General features: G+C 55.2%; 1 protein-coding gene across 1 annotated transcript in view; it reads left to right on the top strand.

Annotated features, from left to right (window-relative positions):
* The window catches only part of LHPP (phospholysine phosphohistidine inorganic pyrophosphate phosphatase), a 68,972-nt gene extending 53,972 nt beyond the window's left edge, over positions 1-15,000 (top strand). The window contains exon 7 of the mRNA XM_081823326.1: positions 12,884-15,000. Within this exon, the coding sequence (XP_081679452.1) occupies positions 12,884-12,896 (13 nt within the window). The 3' untranslated portion in view covers positions 12,897-15,000. The remainder of the gene's footprint in view (positions 1-12,883) is intronic.
* The last annotated feature ends 1,444 nt before the right edge of the window (positions 15,001-16,444 follow it).

Below are 16,444 nucleotides of genomic sequence, written 5' to 3'. Positions count from 1 at the left end.
ACTGAGCCACCCAGGCGCCCTGCAGGTGGTGCTTTCTATGCACTTCTTGAATCCTCTCCCTTAAAACTCAGAATCAGATGATGCTTTCAGCCCCATTTTATGGGCAAGGGACGGGGTGCTGGTGGGCGAGTTCCTTGTCCATAGTCATGTGGCGGCAGCAGGGCGGGTCGGTGGCGCTGGTGGCAACAGAGACCTTCCCAGCTCCGTTTTCTGAGCCCTCGGGGGGCTGGGCCCGTGGGCCGTGTGTCATCTGATCAGAAACAGCCCTCATTTGAGAGTTAAGGAGATTGTGGCTCAGAGCAGGGTGGGGTGCTGCCCGGGGTCCCGAGCTAATGGGCGGCAAGGCAGGACTCAGAGCCAGGACCGCTGAAAGCTGTGCTGTCCCGGTGTTGGGAGACAGACCGGCTGCGGGAGTCTGCAGCCTGCCAGGGCCTCGCCCAGTTGGGGCCCCGCGGGCGTCCACATTGGGAAGACACCCATGCCTCTTCCAGACCCCGAGGCCTTCCCCAGGCTCCTGCGCCCAGCCCAGGACTCCCCGTCCCTGACCTTTCCAACCCAGGCTCCTCACACGAGACGTGCCTGTCACTGAGCATACGGTCCCCGTTGCCCACCCCGACTGTGTCTTTCGGCCACCCTCCTCTGTCACTGAGTCACCCCTACCTGTGGCCTGAGCTCACTCACACCACCATGGGCATCCGGTCCCCATCCTCCCCCCCCGGCCCATCTCCAGTCCATCTTCCCTGGGAGGCAGAAGGACCTAGGGTGCGCACTCGATCACCCTGCTCCCTGCCTTGAACACCCTGTGGTTTCTTGTGACGAGTACTGGTCTTCTGTGTCCCCTTGCCCTCCGGTCTCACCTTCCCCGAACGTCCCTGTCCTTGTCGCATTCCATTCTCCTTCCTTGTCCATAGGCATATTGACATCTCGTTTGTATCGGTTTGTAGATAACATTATAGTTAGAATTCTGTGTTCTGCCATTGCACCACATGTATTGTTCTTTTTATTACGGTTTTTAAGATTTTCTACACCTTCTCTGTCCTACCCCCACCTCCATCCCAGAATAATCTGTCTTAACCTGCTCAGCCTCTCTCTCTGCTCACGCGTGTACACCCCCACCCCCCCACACACATATAGGGGGCTCGTCTTGTTTACCTTTTAAAGAATGGAATCATACTGTTTTTCTTTGCACCTTGATTTTCTCACTTCACGCCTGGATACCCGCCAAGTCCCGGGCAGAAGTGCTAGCTCATACTTTTTAATAGCCGTGCGTGCGCCTGTCCCTGGTGTGGATGCTCGAGCTTACTCCTCCAACCCCCTACTCATGGATATTCGCGCTATTTGCTTTCTTTTTTTCCATTACAGATGAAAAAATATGCTCTCTTAGGCTTATTTTCATGTTTTAAAACTGTTTAAATTTCATGTTTCCAATTTCTCTTTTCAAAGGTTTGGACTTTAGATTCTCGTAATGATTTTATTATTTCCATTAATGTAAGTCTTTGTGGAGAAAAGAGAAGTTTTGGTAAGCGTGCAGCTTGCCGTCCCCGGTGTCCACTGGGTGAGGTGTGAGCGTGCAGAAAGGGACGCCTCTGTCCACCGTCCCTTCAGGTAGGTTGCACCCTGGGTCTCCCTGCGGCCCGTGCTGAGTGCATGAAAAGCCCCCCTTGGCCCTTGAGGCCCCTGACCTGGCTCCGTGCTTGGTGACACTGCATCACCTCAGAGGGGAGGGCTTCTGGCTGCGAGGAGGTCCAGGCTGACTGTCTCCCTCCTGGAGAAACAGTTCCAGGGGCAGCAGGCCTGCCCAGGCTGGTGAGGGTGCGCACAGCGCTGAGAACGCGACCTTATTTGGAAAGAGTCTTTGCAAATTTAATTAGTTAAGTCAAGGCCCTACTGGAGTCTGATGGGCCCTTAGTGCAATGCAGGAAGAGAGGAAGAGACAGAAAGACACGGTGAGAAGTCCGCCACGCGTGGACAGAGGCAGAGGTGGAGCGACGTGGCCACCAGCCAGGGTGCGCCTGGGGCCACCAGGAGCTGGAAGAGATAAGGAAGGACCCTCCCCAGGAGCTTTGAAGGCAATGCAACCCTACCAGCACCTTGATTTCAGACTTCTGGCCTCCAGATCTGTGAGAGAATGAATTCCTCTTGTTTTAACAGCCCCCCCGCCCCCCCCGGCAGTTTGTGGCGCTTTGTTACAACTAGTATTAGTCAGGCCTGTCTAGCACTGACTGAAACAAATACAGGCATCCCGTCATTTAGTCTGAAAACACTTCAGTCCAGAGCCAGAGACTGGCAGGCTGGGGAGGGCAGGGCAGGGGAGTCAGGGAGACCGCACGTCTGGGGCCTGAGCAGCTGGTGGAGGGCTGGGGGTGGGAGCTGGGCTGGGGGCTGTGGGGAGTCCTGCCTTGGCCTCGTTACGATGGGGAGGCCTGTTAGACACCCAACCGGAGCGCGCCCCCCCCCCCCCCACCCCCCCAGCAGATGGCTGGGCCTTGGAGGCTTGAGCTCCAAGTGACAGACCAGGATTGAGATCAGCCACACAGCTTGTCCAGCAGTGCCTCTCAGCCAGACCCTGGGCCCGGGACGGCAGGGTCAGCTCTTGTGCCACAGGCCAAGCCACCCTGACCTGGAAAGAAAGGGGAAGGGGGACAGTCCAGAATAAATATATGCATTTTTAAATGCGTGGCCTCTTTTAACTTGTAAGTAGCAGTGGTGATTATCCTCTTTAAGCCCGAATGGGAACTGAGTCTAATATAAAAATCTAATTAACTTTTCCCCACAAAACGATTTCCAGCAATGCATTGTGGACATGAAAGCCCTCTGATGAGTGAATCTTATCTGCTAAATTCAGAAGTGTAAGGGAAAGAAGGAACTGTTTCTGAGCCTGCCTTCTGAAAACCAGCTTTCTTTCCTTTTTTTTAAGCTCAAGTCTTATGTGTAAGACCTTAGAAACTCCTAGAAGAAACCACTTGGTACTCTTTGCCCTTAACGGGAGCACAGGATATGGGCTTCCTGTGGTGCTGTGATTGGCAGGAGTGGGCCTCCTTTCCTTCATGGAATAGTCTGGAATAGTCTGCCAGGCTGGGCCGGCCTCTGGCTGCATCAGGGGGCCTGGAGTCCGGAATCCGAGGCTCGGGTTTGAATCCTGGCTCAGTCACTGCCTGATGGGGCACTTTGAGGCCAGTGACAGACTCTCTGAACCTTGCTTTTCTTGTCTGTGATCGGGGATGGTAATGCTTCTTTGTTGGCTGTTATGAGGATTAAATCAAATCAGGTTGTGTCTGTGAAGCGTCTGGCCGCGAGGGCATGGGTGGCACAGACGTCCTGACTTTGGTGTGCAAGGCAGATGGCCCATCTCCTAGCCCCTCACAGGCTTGGGGGATTGGATGGACTCCTCTCCTCTTGGCGCCTGCCAGCGAGGCTTGAACACTTGCGGCGCTGGGGAGCTCATTCCTGGCCACGGGAGCCTGGTCCACCGTCGATGCCGTTGTCTCTGGACCCTCTTGCCCGATCTGTGCCTTGTGGGCTCAACCTCAGGCAGCCGTGGGGCGGGGGGCTTGGGATGACCCTGGTCTTGTTTGTTGAGAGGCCTGCCCCTGGCCTCCCACCCTTTGTGTGCTGTCAGGAGAGAGGACCCATCCCCACTCTCCCTGCAGTACCTGTGTCCAACAGTGCCTCTGCTTTCGTGGGTCCACAAGACTTCTAGAATCGTGTGCGGTGGAGGGAGAACATCGCGTGCTTCATTTATTGGGGTGGCTCGGCTGCAGAACGTGGAGGCCACCACACCATGTAAGGGCCCAGCCTCAGCGTGTTCATGCACCGGGCCCTTCCTTCTGCATGTGAACACGTGTGTGTGTGTGTGTGTGTGCGTGCACGCGCATACGTGTGCACACACAACTTTTCCCCACAGTCACTAACTGGGCAGGAGACAGACCTGCTTCCCCTCTCCGGGCTGAGACTCTGGGAAAGGGGCTCTGGAAGGCCAGCTAGGGGAGCGGAAGCTGGGGCAGCAAGGAGGGGCCCAGCCGGCATGAGAGAGCTGAATCGCCTGCTCCCTGCCCTGCCACCACCTCTGTGCCCTGGGGTAATGGCTTCCTTGGCAGCGAGGGACCGGCCCTGTGACCCACAGAGGGGCGTGAACTAGGTGGGGATCTAGAGCCCAGCTCTGGAGCCCAACAGCCTGAGTGAAGATCCCTGGTCCGCCACTGAATAACTGGTGGTCTTGGGTTCTCTGTGATCTCGCCGTGCCTCTGTTTCTGCATAACCCATCTGTAAAATGGGACCACAGGAGCTATCATCTCCCCTGGTGCGGGTTTTCATCATCATCATCATGCCCACCGGCATCAGTGCCCATCTGCCCCCTGGGGTTCCCGAGGAGACAGCCCCACCCCAGGCTCGTTACCCACCTGCCTCAGAGACCAAGCAGAGGGCAAGGCAGGTTGACTGATGACTAGCTGGCCCATCCCCAGAGGTGTGGAGCCCTGCTCCCTCTGCCCTGCCACCCCTCCGCCCAGAGTCCAAGCCTGCCTACCACCCCCTGGGCTCTGGACTGCTACCCTTCCGTGCCCCCTGGGAGGTCGCACTCCGCCATTGACAGACATCCACATCCCAGACCCTCAGACACCCATCCTCAGCCCAGTCCCCTCATGGAAGCCTGCTCATCTCGCCCAGCCCTGTCCCCCACTGCCTCCCCGTGGGCTGTTCTCTCACGTTTGGGGGGGGCATGTTCAGGGGGTGCGTTCCCTCCCTAATCTCGGGGAGGTGAGGGCCAGTTGATGGGATACAGTCCTGAGAAGGATTCAGAACCATAAGAGCCAAAGTGGGTAGCAGGGGCCTGGGGCCCTGGGCCGGAGGACAGAAGTGCCACAGTCTTCTGAGGTGCTGTTGCCGTGGTTCCTGCCCGGCTGGCCTGGCCTCCCCGGGAAGAAAGTGCACGCATGTGTGGGCCGGTTGTGACAGGCATGGGAGGTGCCCAGGAGACCCCTGGCAGGCCTCCTCAGGGAGCAGTGTGGCTTTGCCCAGACGGGGGCTCCCACCTTGGGCACGCTGCTGAGCCGCAAGTCCCCCCTCGGAGCCGGGACTCATGCTGGGACAGCCACAGGGCACTGCGCCCGGCTGCCTGCTCTGAGGTCTTGCAAGTTGTAGGAGGGACCCTGCGAGCAGGTCCAGTGTCCTGAGGCCCAGGACCCTTCCCATCCCCTCCACCAGCTGCAGGCACTTCCTGTCCTCTCCCCCTGCTCTGCTGGGCTGTCCTCTGGAGCCTTTCCTTGCCGTCCCCCTTGTCACCCCATTTTCCAGGCTCCTGGGTGAGGGTTCCTGGCACTCCATCGCCCTGTCAGAAGAGGGGGCTCTGCCCTCCTGCCCTCTGTGCCCATCTGGCCCCTTGGCTCCTCACTCCCCACCCTGGAAAGTAGGTTAATAATATTCATCAGCCCTCTCCAGAGATAAGGAGAGAAAACCATCTCTTCCTGGAGGGGCCGAGCATCATAATTAACGGGCTGATGAGTGTCCTGATCTCCTTGAGGGAAGAAAGGGGCCCAGAGGTGGGGGGGGGGGCATGCTCCAGCGGCCAGTCTGGGCACAGCTCTTAATCCTGTAGACACTGCTTTGCAGGCTGGGGCCCTGCCATCCCCGCCTCCCCGACAAGGCCTAGACCGACCGGACGCGTGGCCCCCATCCTTGGGAAAATGCCAGAGATCATGCAGCCCACCCTTCTCTTCCCCTCCCTCCAAACCCCCAGATGCCCCTGAGCCTGCGAAGGACCAGCCCCCGCATCTAAACAGCCCGACCCTGAAGAATTAGGAGGACCCCCTTGCTGATTTATATGCTATACACTTGGGGTTTAATTGGAGCATAATTGTAATCCATATGCCTGTTAAGGTAATTACACTTATAAACCTAATATAATCCATAGATCAATGGGTTCCGAGCTAATTAAGGCAACTGTAATTAACATTTACAAAAAACCTTGCAATTACTGGGATATCCTTTAAGCTGGCCTTCTGAGCTGATAATGAGGCTGGCTCGGCGCTCTGTGGCCTCCTAGAGCTCTTGGCTTCTGCCTCTCAGGCCTCCGGACTCGCACCCTACCTCACAGGGGTGGGGTCACCCGCCGTTACCGGCAGGCGCCCGGCTGATGACAGCAGTCCCCGGGGAGGCAGGCCCTCTGACTTGGCTGTCCCCAGGGCCCAGCTCGGGCTCCGGCTCCTAGACGCATCCTGGCAGAGCAGCTCTTGGAGAAAGAGAATGAGAAATTCACGTGTGGAACTATAAAAACCAAACCCAGGGAAACATGGAGTTTCCTACCTTGGCCTCCGAAGTGTCCGGTGGCGGGGTGGGGGCGGGGGGGTCCTACCTTCGGGCTTTCCTCCCACCCCACCCCCTGCACCTGCAGCCAGGCTACCCCTGTGCCCTTCTCACTGCCCTGGGGGTCAAAGTGGGGTGGGACTGCCCTACTCTTTCCCCGTGGGTGGGGAGTTGGGCCTGGTGGGTGTGAGGGGGCTGCATGTGAGGATCAGGGGAGCCCAGCCAGTGCCCAGAGGCCGTGTCCAGGGCTGATGCTGAGGGGAGCCGGCCAGGAAATCTAGATAGCCTTCGTTGCCGGTGGCTTTTGCATGGTCTCTAAATTGGTGTGTCCAGGAAAAGGAACCCTGACTAATACAGAATGTTCCAGACCTCACCCCTCTCCTCCACCCCTTCCCAACCTCAGGAAAAGTCCAACAGCTGCACGCTAGGGCCAGGATTGCTCCTGTTCCTGTATGTTGCCTGGTTCCTGGTAATATCAGCTTTGTGAGCTGCACCGAGGCCTGCCAGCCTCCCCCACCCCCCAATCCGGAGCGGGAGATAAGCGGCAGCCTCAGCAGGCAGTGTTCGTGGGGGGGTGGTGGGGGGAGGATTACCGCAGGCTAATCTGTCTGGAATCTGCCCTTTTCCTGCCCAGGGAGAGGGACAGGGACCTCCTTTTGTCCTTGCAGCACTGTCCTCCGGGAACCAGGTGCTCCTTTAGACAGCACCCTCTGGTTCCTTCAGGAGGGATTCCGGCTCAGATAGAAGGAGCCCTCAAGCCGGTGTTAGGAGGGAGTGTGGCAGGGCTGTTAGTAGCCTGAGCTGCCTGGACTAAGCTCCTGCCTCTGCCACTTGAGCTGGTATGACTTCGGCAGGTAGAAGTTCTTTAACCACTTTAAGACCGGTTTATGTAATGGGGCCACGATGACTAAAATAATGTGCATAAAGTCCTTGACATAGTGCCTGGTACACAGTAGGCGCTCAGCTAATGCTCCTGCTGTTGTCATCACTGTCACTGATAGGGGCTCTGGAGGACACGGGCAGATGGGCGCAGGGCCCAAGGGAGGCAGCGGTGTGGGGGGGAGGGGCCAGGTAAGACAGGCCCAGCTGGGGGCAGGGCCGGGGCGGGGGGCGCCGGGGTCTCCGCTATCCCCACCACGCTGGTTGTAGGTCTGGTGTATGTGGTGGTCCCAGTGCTGGCTCTTCTCCCTTCTTTATTTCCACACACTTTCCTGTCTCTGAACCCCAGAGACTTGGCAACTCTGGCCAAAATTTCCAGACGGGACCAGGTTCTCCAGCCCACAAATACAGGGTATATCTCCATGGGAACCAGGTGGTTGGTCAGGGGTGGCACACACGTTAGGGGAGAAAGCGACAAATCATAATAACAGCTGTAATGTACTGAATACCTCCTGTGTGCGAGACTCTGGGCTAAGCATTGCGCAGACTCACTCACTGACCCCCGGCGACCGCTCGATGTGGCTGGCCTTCCAGTCGCCTTCCATGGATGATGAAACGGGCTCAGAGAGGTTGAGTCATCGGTTTGAATTCGTCCAGCAAGGGAGTGGCTGGGCCAGGATTTGAACCCCACCATTCTCACCACCACTGTGCTCTTTCCCTCCCAAGGGGAGTCCCCTACCCTCTCGCGCTGTCCTGGGCCAGCCAGTGGGGCTGAGCAAGGGGATGGTCAAGCAGACGCTTCTCCTGCGTGGAAGAGAACAGGAAAGATCTGGTTGGGCTGGGCTGCAGCCCCCACCCCGTTCCTGCTCCCGCTCCCGCTCCGTCCGGCAAGGTGAACATTCCCCTGGCTGGACCAGAGGGAGGAGCCTACAGAACACTGGGGGAAGGTGCCCTCTCCAGGAGGAATGAGAACTGCATCGTGGAGACCTGGCCCAGGGCCTGCTGGGTGGTGGTGGTGGGGCGTCTGCTGGGCACCCCTCCTTCCGGAGGGCCCTGCAAGGATGGGGGCATCTGCGGACAGGTCACCTGACCCTCCCACAGCCTGGGTTTTGAGGTGCAGGGCTCTGGGGAGCATGGATGGACCCCCTTTCTCTGCACGGGGCAGCTGGGGGGCTGGCCTCATTGCTCCCCCTCATTTGGGACCACAGTCCTGCCCTGCCTGTCATCCAGGGCCTGAATACTGTCGTTTCACATATTTTATCCCATCTTCTGGTTGCCTCAAGGCAGGAGAATCACTCTTTTGTGACGTTAGCCTCTTTATTTTCTCAAAACTTCCATATAATAATTCATGATTTTTCTTGTTGATGATAAAACTGTGGGCATTCCTGAGCCCCTCTTCTGGGTGCACATGGAATTGCTGGGTCCAAAGATGGGCAGTCTTCTAAGGTTTTTGGTGCTTCTGCAGAGTCCTCCTTCCCCATGTCTGTGGCACCCCCATCCGCATGGACCACATGCTCTGCGCCTCCACATTCTCACCGAGGGGTAATACCAGTGAACAGCATCATCAGCTTCTCAAAAACGTCTCTGTTGATGGAAAAAAACGGTAGCATCTCTGATTACTAATGAGACTAAAGGTTTTTTCTCATCTTCTTTGGTCACTGATTCTTGTTCCTTCTCTACATTGCGTATTTCTATCCTTTTCCATTTTTATTGTATGTTTTCAAAACCAAGGCTTTTCTTTTAACGAGAAATCTGTATTTCATCAAAGATGGAATGCAGAGTCTGTGGCTCATTTATTCCCTAGAGAAGATGCTTGTGTTTTGTTCCCTAATCTAATAAGATACCAGAAGATGTTGGCAAATTACTTTGCAGCAGGCGGGGCTGGTAGCCGGCGTGCGGAAGGATCGTGGTCTCATCGTGCCCTGCTCACAGCTCTCTTGACAGGCCCCTCTCTGCACTAGGCCCAGGAGCAGCTGGACCCCCAGACCAGGGCTTCTTCCTTTTCCCCGTCCCCAGTGTCCAGGCCAAGGGGGGCCTGGCATGCACTCCAGACCCGGTTTTCAGCTGCTGAAGGAAGGAAGGAGGCCCAGCAGCGTGGCTGGCGGATCGGGGCCTGGTGCTCAGCAGATGCCAGTTGAACGAGCAGTGGTGCTCACGGGGCCCGCGTGAGCTCCGCCCCAGAAGCCCACTGGTGTGCCTTCAGACGCATGCATCCCAGCCCCCTTTGTGTTGGGAAAGTGAGTCAACGTGTAGCTTCTTGTGTTTGCTTTGTGCTCCAACTCCTGTGTCCCCAGGAATCGGAGAAGCAAGGACACATAACTAAGTGGTTTCTTAGAGTAAGTCACTGTCCATTTGGAAAATTTATTTCCTAGAGGAGGACTAGGGGTGGCTAGTCTTGGGGTGGGGCTTGAACCTCATGCGACTTCACTGTTGCCCAGCCAGTGGGCTCACCCCCTGCCCCCCGCATGGCCATCGATGGGGCCAGGTGTCCTTCCTGTTGTGCCGTGATGCTAGGCCAGGCTGGCCCCAGGGGGAGAGGGCCCAGAGTAGACTCTGGGGGGACCGAGGGGCGGGGGTCCCACTTGGTGGTCTTGGGCATGTTGCCAGAACACGTGGGACCACAGGCCGCCTAGGGAGTTCAGGGCGTGTGCAGGAGTGGGGGAGGAAAACCCTGAGGCAAGCAGGGGGTACAGCCTCGGCCCCCTCCTTTCCCTGATCCTAAGGATGGTCGAGTGGAGCCTGTGACAGTCCAGGATGCACAAAGCTGGGAAGCAGTCGCATAGTCCCGCGTTCTCTGCTGCTGCTGGGCCACCTGCACCAGGGGATGGGCCCAGCGGCTCCCTGGCCGTGCACTTGGTGGCCTTTGCAGGGGGAGGAAGTCATGATGACACTTCCGGAATCTGAGCCCCGTGTCGGGGAGCAGCTGGCAGGGCTTCCACGTCCTCCCTAGTGGATGTCCTGTCAAGGCTGGTGGGCCTCCTTGTCCTGAAGGAGCTACCATCGACCCACACTCCCAGCACACTCACACGTAGCTACACGCCGTCCGCGCAGGTACGTGCATTGCTTGGCACAGCCCCTGATTGTAATCCCACTTTCCAGGTGAGATACAGAGAGATGGGAGGGATAAGTCACATGCGCAGGACCCACGGTGGGAGGCGGACGGGGCTCAGCCCCTTGGCAGGGTGGCCCTGGAAGCCAGGCCCTGAGCTGCTCTGTTTGTCTCCCTCTTGGTTGTGGGGAGTCCTAGCCTCTCCCGGGGCTGGATATGCTTGACTTGTGTTTGTTCAGTTCAGACACAGAACCTCCTGGAAAGGCTTGCAGGGAAAGATCAGGCAGAAGGCCTGAGCCGCTGTCCTGGCCAGCCCTTCGGGGTCCCTTGCCGCACCATCACGCTCCCCACTGCCCACCAGACGTGTAACAGAACGGTTGAAGACCCACTCTTATTTTGGTACAGCTTTTTGTCCCCATTTCAATGTTTTGTTTTTCCTTTATAGTCCCAAGTGTTGAGCCTAGCAGAACACAGCTGTCTCACCAAACAAAAATAGATCCCATCCGAGGAGGGCTCTGCGGCCACAGACATTCTCATGCTCTCAGCAAAACCAAGTTCCCTTGCCAAGCGCTCTTTGAGAGGATGTTTGGAAAAAATGTCAAGGCATTCATTTTTCTCTCGACCTTTTCGGTTGCAATTGCGGGGCCTTAACACTGGAAGTAAAAGAAGTTATAAATAAAGGCGCAGCCAATGGCCAGGCCTGGCCGTGCTCTCCCAACTGGCCGTCTGTGGTTTCTCCACAGCTGTTAATGAGCACGAGGGTCCCCATGTGGCCCTGCCTCTGTAACAGGAAGTTAACGGATGTTTCCAGATAGCAGAGGGCCAGAGAGCGAGGGTTCCACAGCCCGCAACTGAAGAGAGAGAGTGCTGTTGGAGGACTTATGGGGGCGTGGCTTCCTGCAAGATGGTGCCATCTGAAGATGTTTCCACTCTTGGAAGGTTTGCTGAGTCTGTCCAGGATTTTGGAAGTGCTGATTCTTTATTGCCCTTCGGCTCTCTGACAGCACTGTCTGCTGGAGGAATCTGGGTGGGTCTGAGGGCACCTGCCCCTGATGCAGACCAGCTGCCTCTTAGCTGTATTCACTTTCCTGCACTTGCCTGGCTGTGGGTCCTAGACTTCCAGCCAGGGGGCCATCTGGTTTCCCCAGGGCCCAGAACCTTCCAGGGAGGCCCCAACCCTCATTGCGTGCTGAAATGGAGGCCACCCACCAGGGCCGCAGAGGGGGTGTGGTGGTGGGGCCGAGGATGTATCTGCCGTGGAAGATGCCCATGTGGGCCCTAGCCTGCCCGGGCTGCAGGCCATCTTGCCGTGGAGCTGTCTCACACAGGACAACGAGCATCTCTTTTGTCTTCATCCAAGGGGGCTTCTTCGGGCGAGTCTGGGGGAGGCCGTGGTAAGGGGCGGGGGGTTGATTCTCGGAAGTGCTGCATTTTGCTGCACTTTTGGTCCTTTGGTGGTGCTGTCTACTGTGGAGCCTGAGAGCTTCTGCACGGGGTGCACACCCCTGACTCTGTAGCCCCCAGAGCAGATTCCATGGGGTCCATCTTCAGTGGCATCTGCAGAGTGACTCCCTGCAGCGGTGTTCCCCGCTGATGCACCCCCGACACTGGAAGGCCCGGGGGCGGGGGCGAGACGGCAGCTTCAGGCGCCCAGGGAGGAGGCGTCGTTCCACTTCCAGGCCCTGGGTCTGGCTTGTATTGCATGCAGTGCCATCACGGTCCTGCCTTGACCAGAGCTTTTGTAGTGTTGAGGAGTGAGCTCAGGTCCGGAGGAGACAAGCGGCCTGCGGTAGCTTCAGATAGGCTAGTTTGCCTCTTTTGGAGGGGCGAGGACTGGTTTTGGTTTCAAATTTTGATTTTCAATTCTATAAACATGGTATGTTCATACGGAAAATTTGGAAATTATAAACAATTCTTAAGTAGCTGAAAGAAATCCTTTTGTGATCTACCAGTAACATCGATTATCATTTTGGAATGTTTTCTCCCAGCGCCCTTCCCCCCTTTAGTATTTTTCAAACACAGTTGAGATTCTGTTTCATGTACAGTTTTACAGAATGTACTTGTCAGCTTTGAAATAGGCTCATCTGCGTTTTCGATATGGGCTACAGGGAGAAGACCAGATTGCCGACGCTTAGCTGTGGGAGAAGGAAATCTAAAAATACCCTTTCGTTGGCCTGGCACAAGGAACCCCACGGCTCCACGTTTTCCTCCCAGGAGAATAAAGGCAGAGTTAGCCAAGACGAAGAGTGGACCTTCTGGTGGGTGTTTGGTGTTTACACTCACAGGGCACATGTCATGCTGTCCCCGTCAGGCCCGGAGATGAGGAAGGGGCAGTCACAGGAAGGAGCGCTGGAGCATGGCCTGGCCTGGCTGTGGAGGGGGCTGGAGCCCACCGCCTTCCTCAGGAACCTCAGTAGCTCTCCAACTTCTTCTGCAAAGCAAACACTTCGCAGGGAGCTAGAGAGGTCTTCTGTCAGACGCCCGCTACTTTCCGATTCCTGCAGCTAAGTATCACTAAAAACCCTGGACGTTGGGTATAAAACAAACCTAAGAAGACTCTGGAAGGTGGAGAGAAGAAGGCACACAGGCTAGTGACCTTGAGACCCGAGAAATGACACAGCAGTGAACTCCCCGGGTTGTCTTTTTGTGTCCTAGATCCCAGACTTGAAGTTGAAGAGGCCGGACACTGGAAGCATCAGTGGACGCAGACGGAAAAGCCCCACAAAGCCTACTCTCTCTAGCCTACAGACCAGGAAACAGGCAGCCTAGCAAGACCGCAAACTCGTAGACAATAACCCTTATGCCAGCCAGATACCACAGCAAAGCTGTGGTCCGTCTCCGTCCGTGCCAGCCGGGGCTGAATGTGGAGCCAGAACTTCCACCCTCATGAGGCTGTCATGAGCCCCCACCACTGGGGAGGGGCAGTATCAGAGAAGGCCAAGTAGGGCGCCAGGAGCCAGGAGGTAAGGAGAGCCCCTCCGCTGGGCTAGCGGTGGAGACCACACAGAGATCCCCCCCATCCAGTGGTAATAAGGCCCTCTCGCCCCCTCCTCCTTCCCGTACGGAAAGCAGTTATGAAGCATTTCTGTTCCTCCCGACCAGGGTGGAACTCCCACCCTCGACCGGCAGTAAGAAGAGCCCCTCCCCCACCTCAGGGTCAGCAGAGGACAAGTGGGGAACCTGGACTGCTATCCTCCCTGGTAGGAATGCGGCAGCTCTAACCCCCTTCGCCTGCCAGAGGTGTGTCCAAAAACCAACTAAAAGGGAAGGTTTAAATAAGATCTAGAGTCTCGTATCATAATATCCCAAATGTCCAGGTTTCAATACAAAATCATTATCGTGCCAAGAACCAAGAAAATCTCAACTTGAATGAGAAAAGACAACCAATAGACTCCGGCACTGAGATGACACAGATGTTAGGACAGAGATTTTAAAGCCGCTATTACAAGAATGCTTGAAACAAATGATAAAGTCTCAGCAAAGACATAGATGATCCAAAGAAGAACCAAATGACAGCTGTAGAACTGAAAAATACAATAGCCGAAATAAAAAACTCAGAAGTGAGGGGACAGAGGAAACAATCTGTGAACATGAAGATAGAGACAGAGGTTATGCAGAGGAGAAAAAAACGGGCTCAAGAAAATGAACAGACGTTTCACCAAAGATGATATACACAGATAGCAAGTAAGCACATAAAAAGATGTCCAGCATCGTTAGTCATTAGGGAGATGCAGATTAAAACCATACACAATGAGGTATCACTACACGCTTATCAGAAGGGCTAAAATAAAAAGATAGTCACAAGAACACAGGCTGATAAGGATGCTGAGAATCTGGACGGCTCTGGCCTTGCTGGTGGGAACGTGAAATGGTATGGCCACTCGGAAAACAGCTCGGCGGTTTCTTAAAAAATCTAAACATGCAACTGTCATAGGGCATTGCTCACAGAAAAATGAAAACTCATAATTCACACGGAACCCTGTACGTAAATGTTCATAGCAGTTTTTCTCCAAGCCCGAAACTGGAAGCGATTCAGATGTTCTTCAGTGGGTGAAGAGTTTCACTGTATATCCATTCCGTGGAATATTGTTTGGCAAAGAAGAGAAACAAACCGTTGATGCACTGGATAAAATCTCCAGTGAAAAATGCCTGTCCCCAAAGGTTATGTACTATCTGACCCCGAGTATATAACATTTTCAAAATGATAAAATCAGTTTTAAAATGATAAAATTACGGTGATGGAAACCAGACTCTTGGTTGGCAGGGATTAGGGAGCAGGTGTCGGGAGAGGGGAGGGGACGTGGCTACAAAGAGCATGAGGGATCCTAGTACTAGGGATTGAAACCTTCTATGTTTTGGATATAAGGATGTCAGTATTTTGGTTCTGATGCTCTCTTATAGCTTTGCAAGATACTACCATTGAGGGAAACTGGGTAAATCTGGGCTTACTAGATTTCTCACAGCTGCGTGTGAATCTACAATTACTGTAAAATAAACAGTTTACTGGAAAAGCAGTGGAACAAGGAGGGGGATCCCTTTGTATGTAGCAACCAGAAAAATGCCTGTGATGTCATCGGAAGTGCCAGGGGCTGATGACGAACTGTTTAAGAGTGATGCTAATTCTGGAGTAAGCATGCTTGTGGGGAAAGACTCTGGAAGACAACCTACCCAGACGCTCAGGTGGCTGAGTTGGGGGACTGGATCCACCTGTCGTCTGTCTGTCTGTCTGTCTGGTTCCTCGGTGGGAGACAGATGAGGAGGGGGCAGTTGCGGTGTGATGCGGGGGAGGGTGGGCAGTGGCCTGTGCTGTGGAATTATGGGTAATGTTTTTTCTCTGTCTCTAAGTTCTAAACATGTGTCCTGGTTATATTATTATTATTATTATTTTTTACGATGGAAGAAGTTACATATTAAAAAAGGAAACCACATGAGCAAAGTTAAGGTCTTCTGCTGGCCATTCCCAGAGAGCTCGTAGGGTGCGCTGAGCCACCAGACGGTCATCTGACAACAGCTCTAGTTCTGGGGAGCAGAGGGGGACAGAGCTCCGCCTAGTTTGCTGCTGGGGCTTTGCCCTGCACTTCTCGGACACGAGCGCGTCCCTGGCCCAGATGGCTGATGGTGGGCCTCATCTGCGCCAGACACACCTGTCCCGGCCTGTCTTCCCAGCCAGCAAGAAGCCAGGAGGCGGGAGCGAAGCGGGGCTGTCACAGGATCCTGTGTGTTTCCATTCAACAGTGATGTCCTCACCCCCGCTTGTCCCGTGTTAGGCTCTGTGATACTGTGATTTGTAATAAGAAATATAGATTCGGTCTTCATCTTCGTTTCTGGCACAGAGCTCCTAAAACCTTTGGAATCCCCTCAGTGGTGAGAGCATAAAGGTGTCTCATTCATAACAAACCCCTTTCAACCACCTCTGAGTTTTTGTTAATGAGATGACTTTTGGAAACTTCTTAAGGATGGGACTGGTTGCCATGTTGGTACTTGGTGCCTCACCCACCAGCCCCCTGGGGGAGAGGAGAAGGAGATTGACTACCATGGCCAAGGCCAAGGATTTCAGCAGTCATGCCTACGTAATGAAAACTCCCTAGAAACCCGGAAGGATGGGCTTCCAGGAGCTTCCGAGTTGGTGCAGCCGTGGAGGTACCAGGAGAGGGACGTGCTTGGAGAGGGCGGGACAGCTCTTCACCCCTTGCCCTGGACCTTGCCCCGTAGCCTTTATAACACTCTTTATAATAAACCGGGAAGCATAAAGAAATGTTTCTCTGAGTTCTGTGAGCTGCTCCAGCAAATGAACTGAAGCCGAGGAGAGGGGCGCGGGAAGCTGAGTTGTAGCTGGTAGATCAGAAGCACAGTGAGAGTCTGGGCTGTGATTGGCGTCCGGGGGGGGGGGGGGCACGATCCCTTGACCTGTGGGATCTGAGGCTGTCACCAGGTAGACAGTGGCAGGGTTGGGTTGGATGGGGAGCCACCTGCTGGTGTGGGAGAACCGCTCGGCGGTGTGGGCAGCTCCATGCATCCTGCAGAGGTCACACTGGGCCCACCTGAGATTCTCAGAGGTCTTTGCTGGGCGAAGCCCCCTTCCCATAGCAGCTTCAGCCAGCTGAGAGCACGTTTGAGAAGGTCCTTTTTCCTCCCTTGGAAATCTTTTTTGGTTGAGATGGACGGTTTTGTCTGCTTGCTGGTTCTTTAGCCACTTGCAGAAGCCAGGAGTGGCTT

The sequence above is a fragment of the Leptonychotes weddellii genome, chromosome 6 (assembly GCF_054177405.1).
Source record: "Leptonychotes weddellii isolate Sample4059 chromosome 6, ASM5417740v2, whole genome shotgun sequence".
Taxonomy (NCBI): Eukaryota; Metazoa; Chordata; class Mammalia; order Carnivora; family Phocidae; genus Leptonychotes; species Leptonychotes weddellii.
Note: the sequence above shows the minus strand (reverse complement) of the source record. Positions and strands in the feature narration are given on the sequence as shown.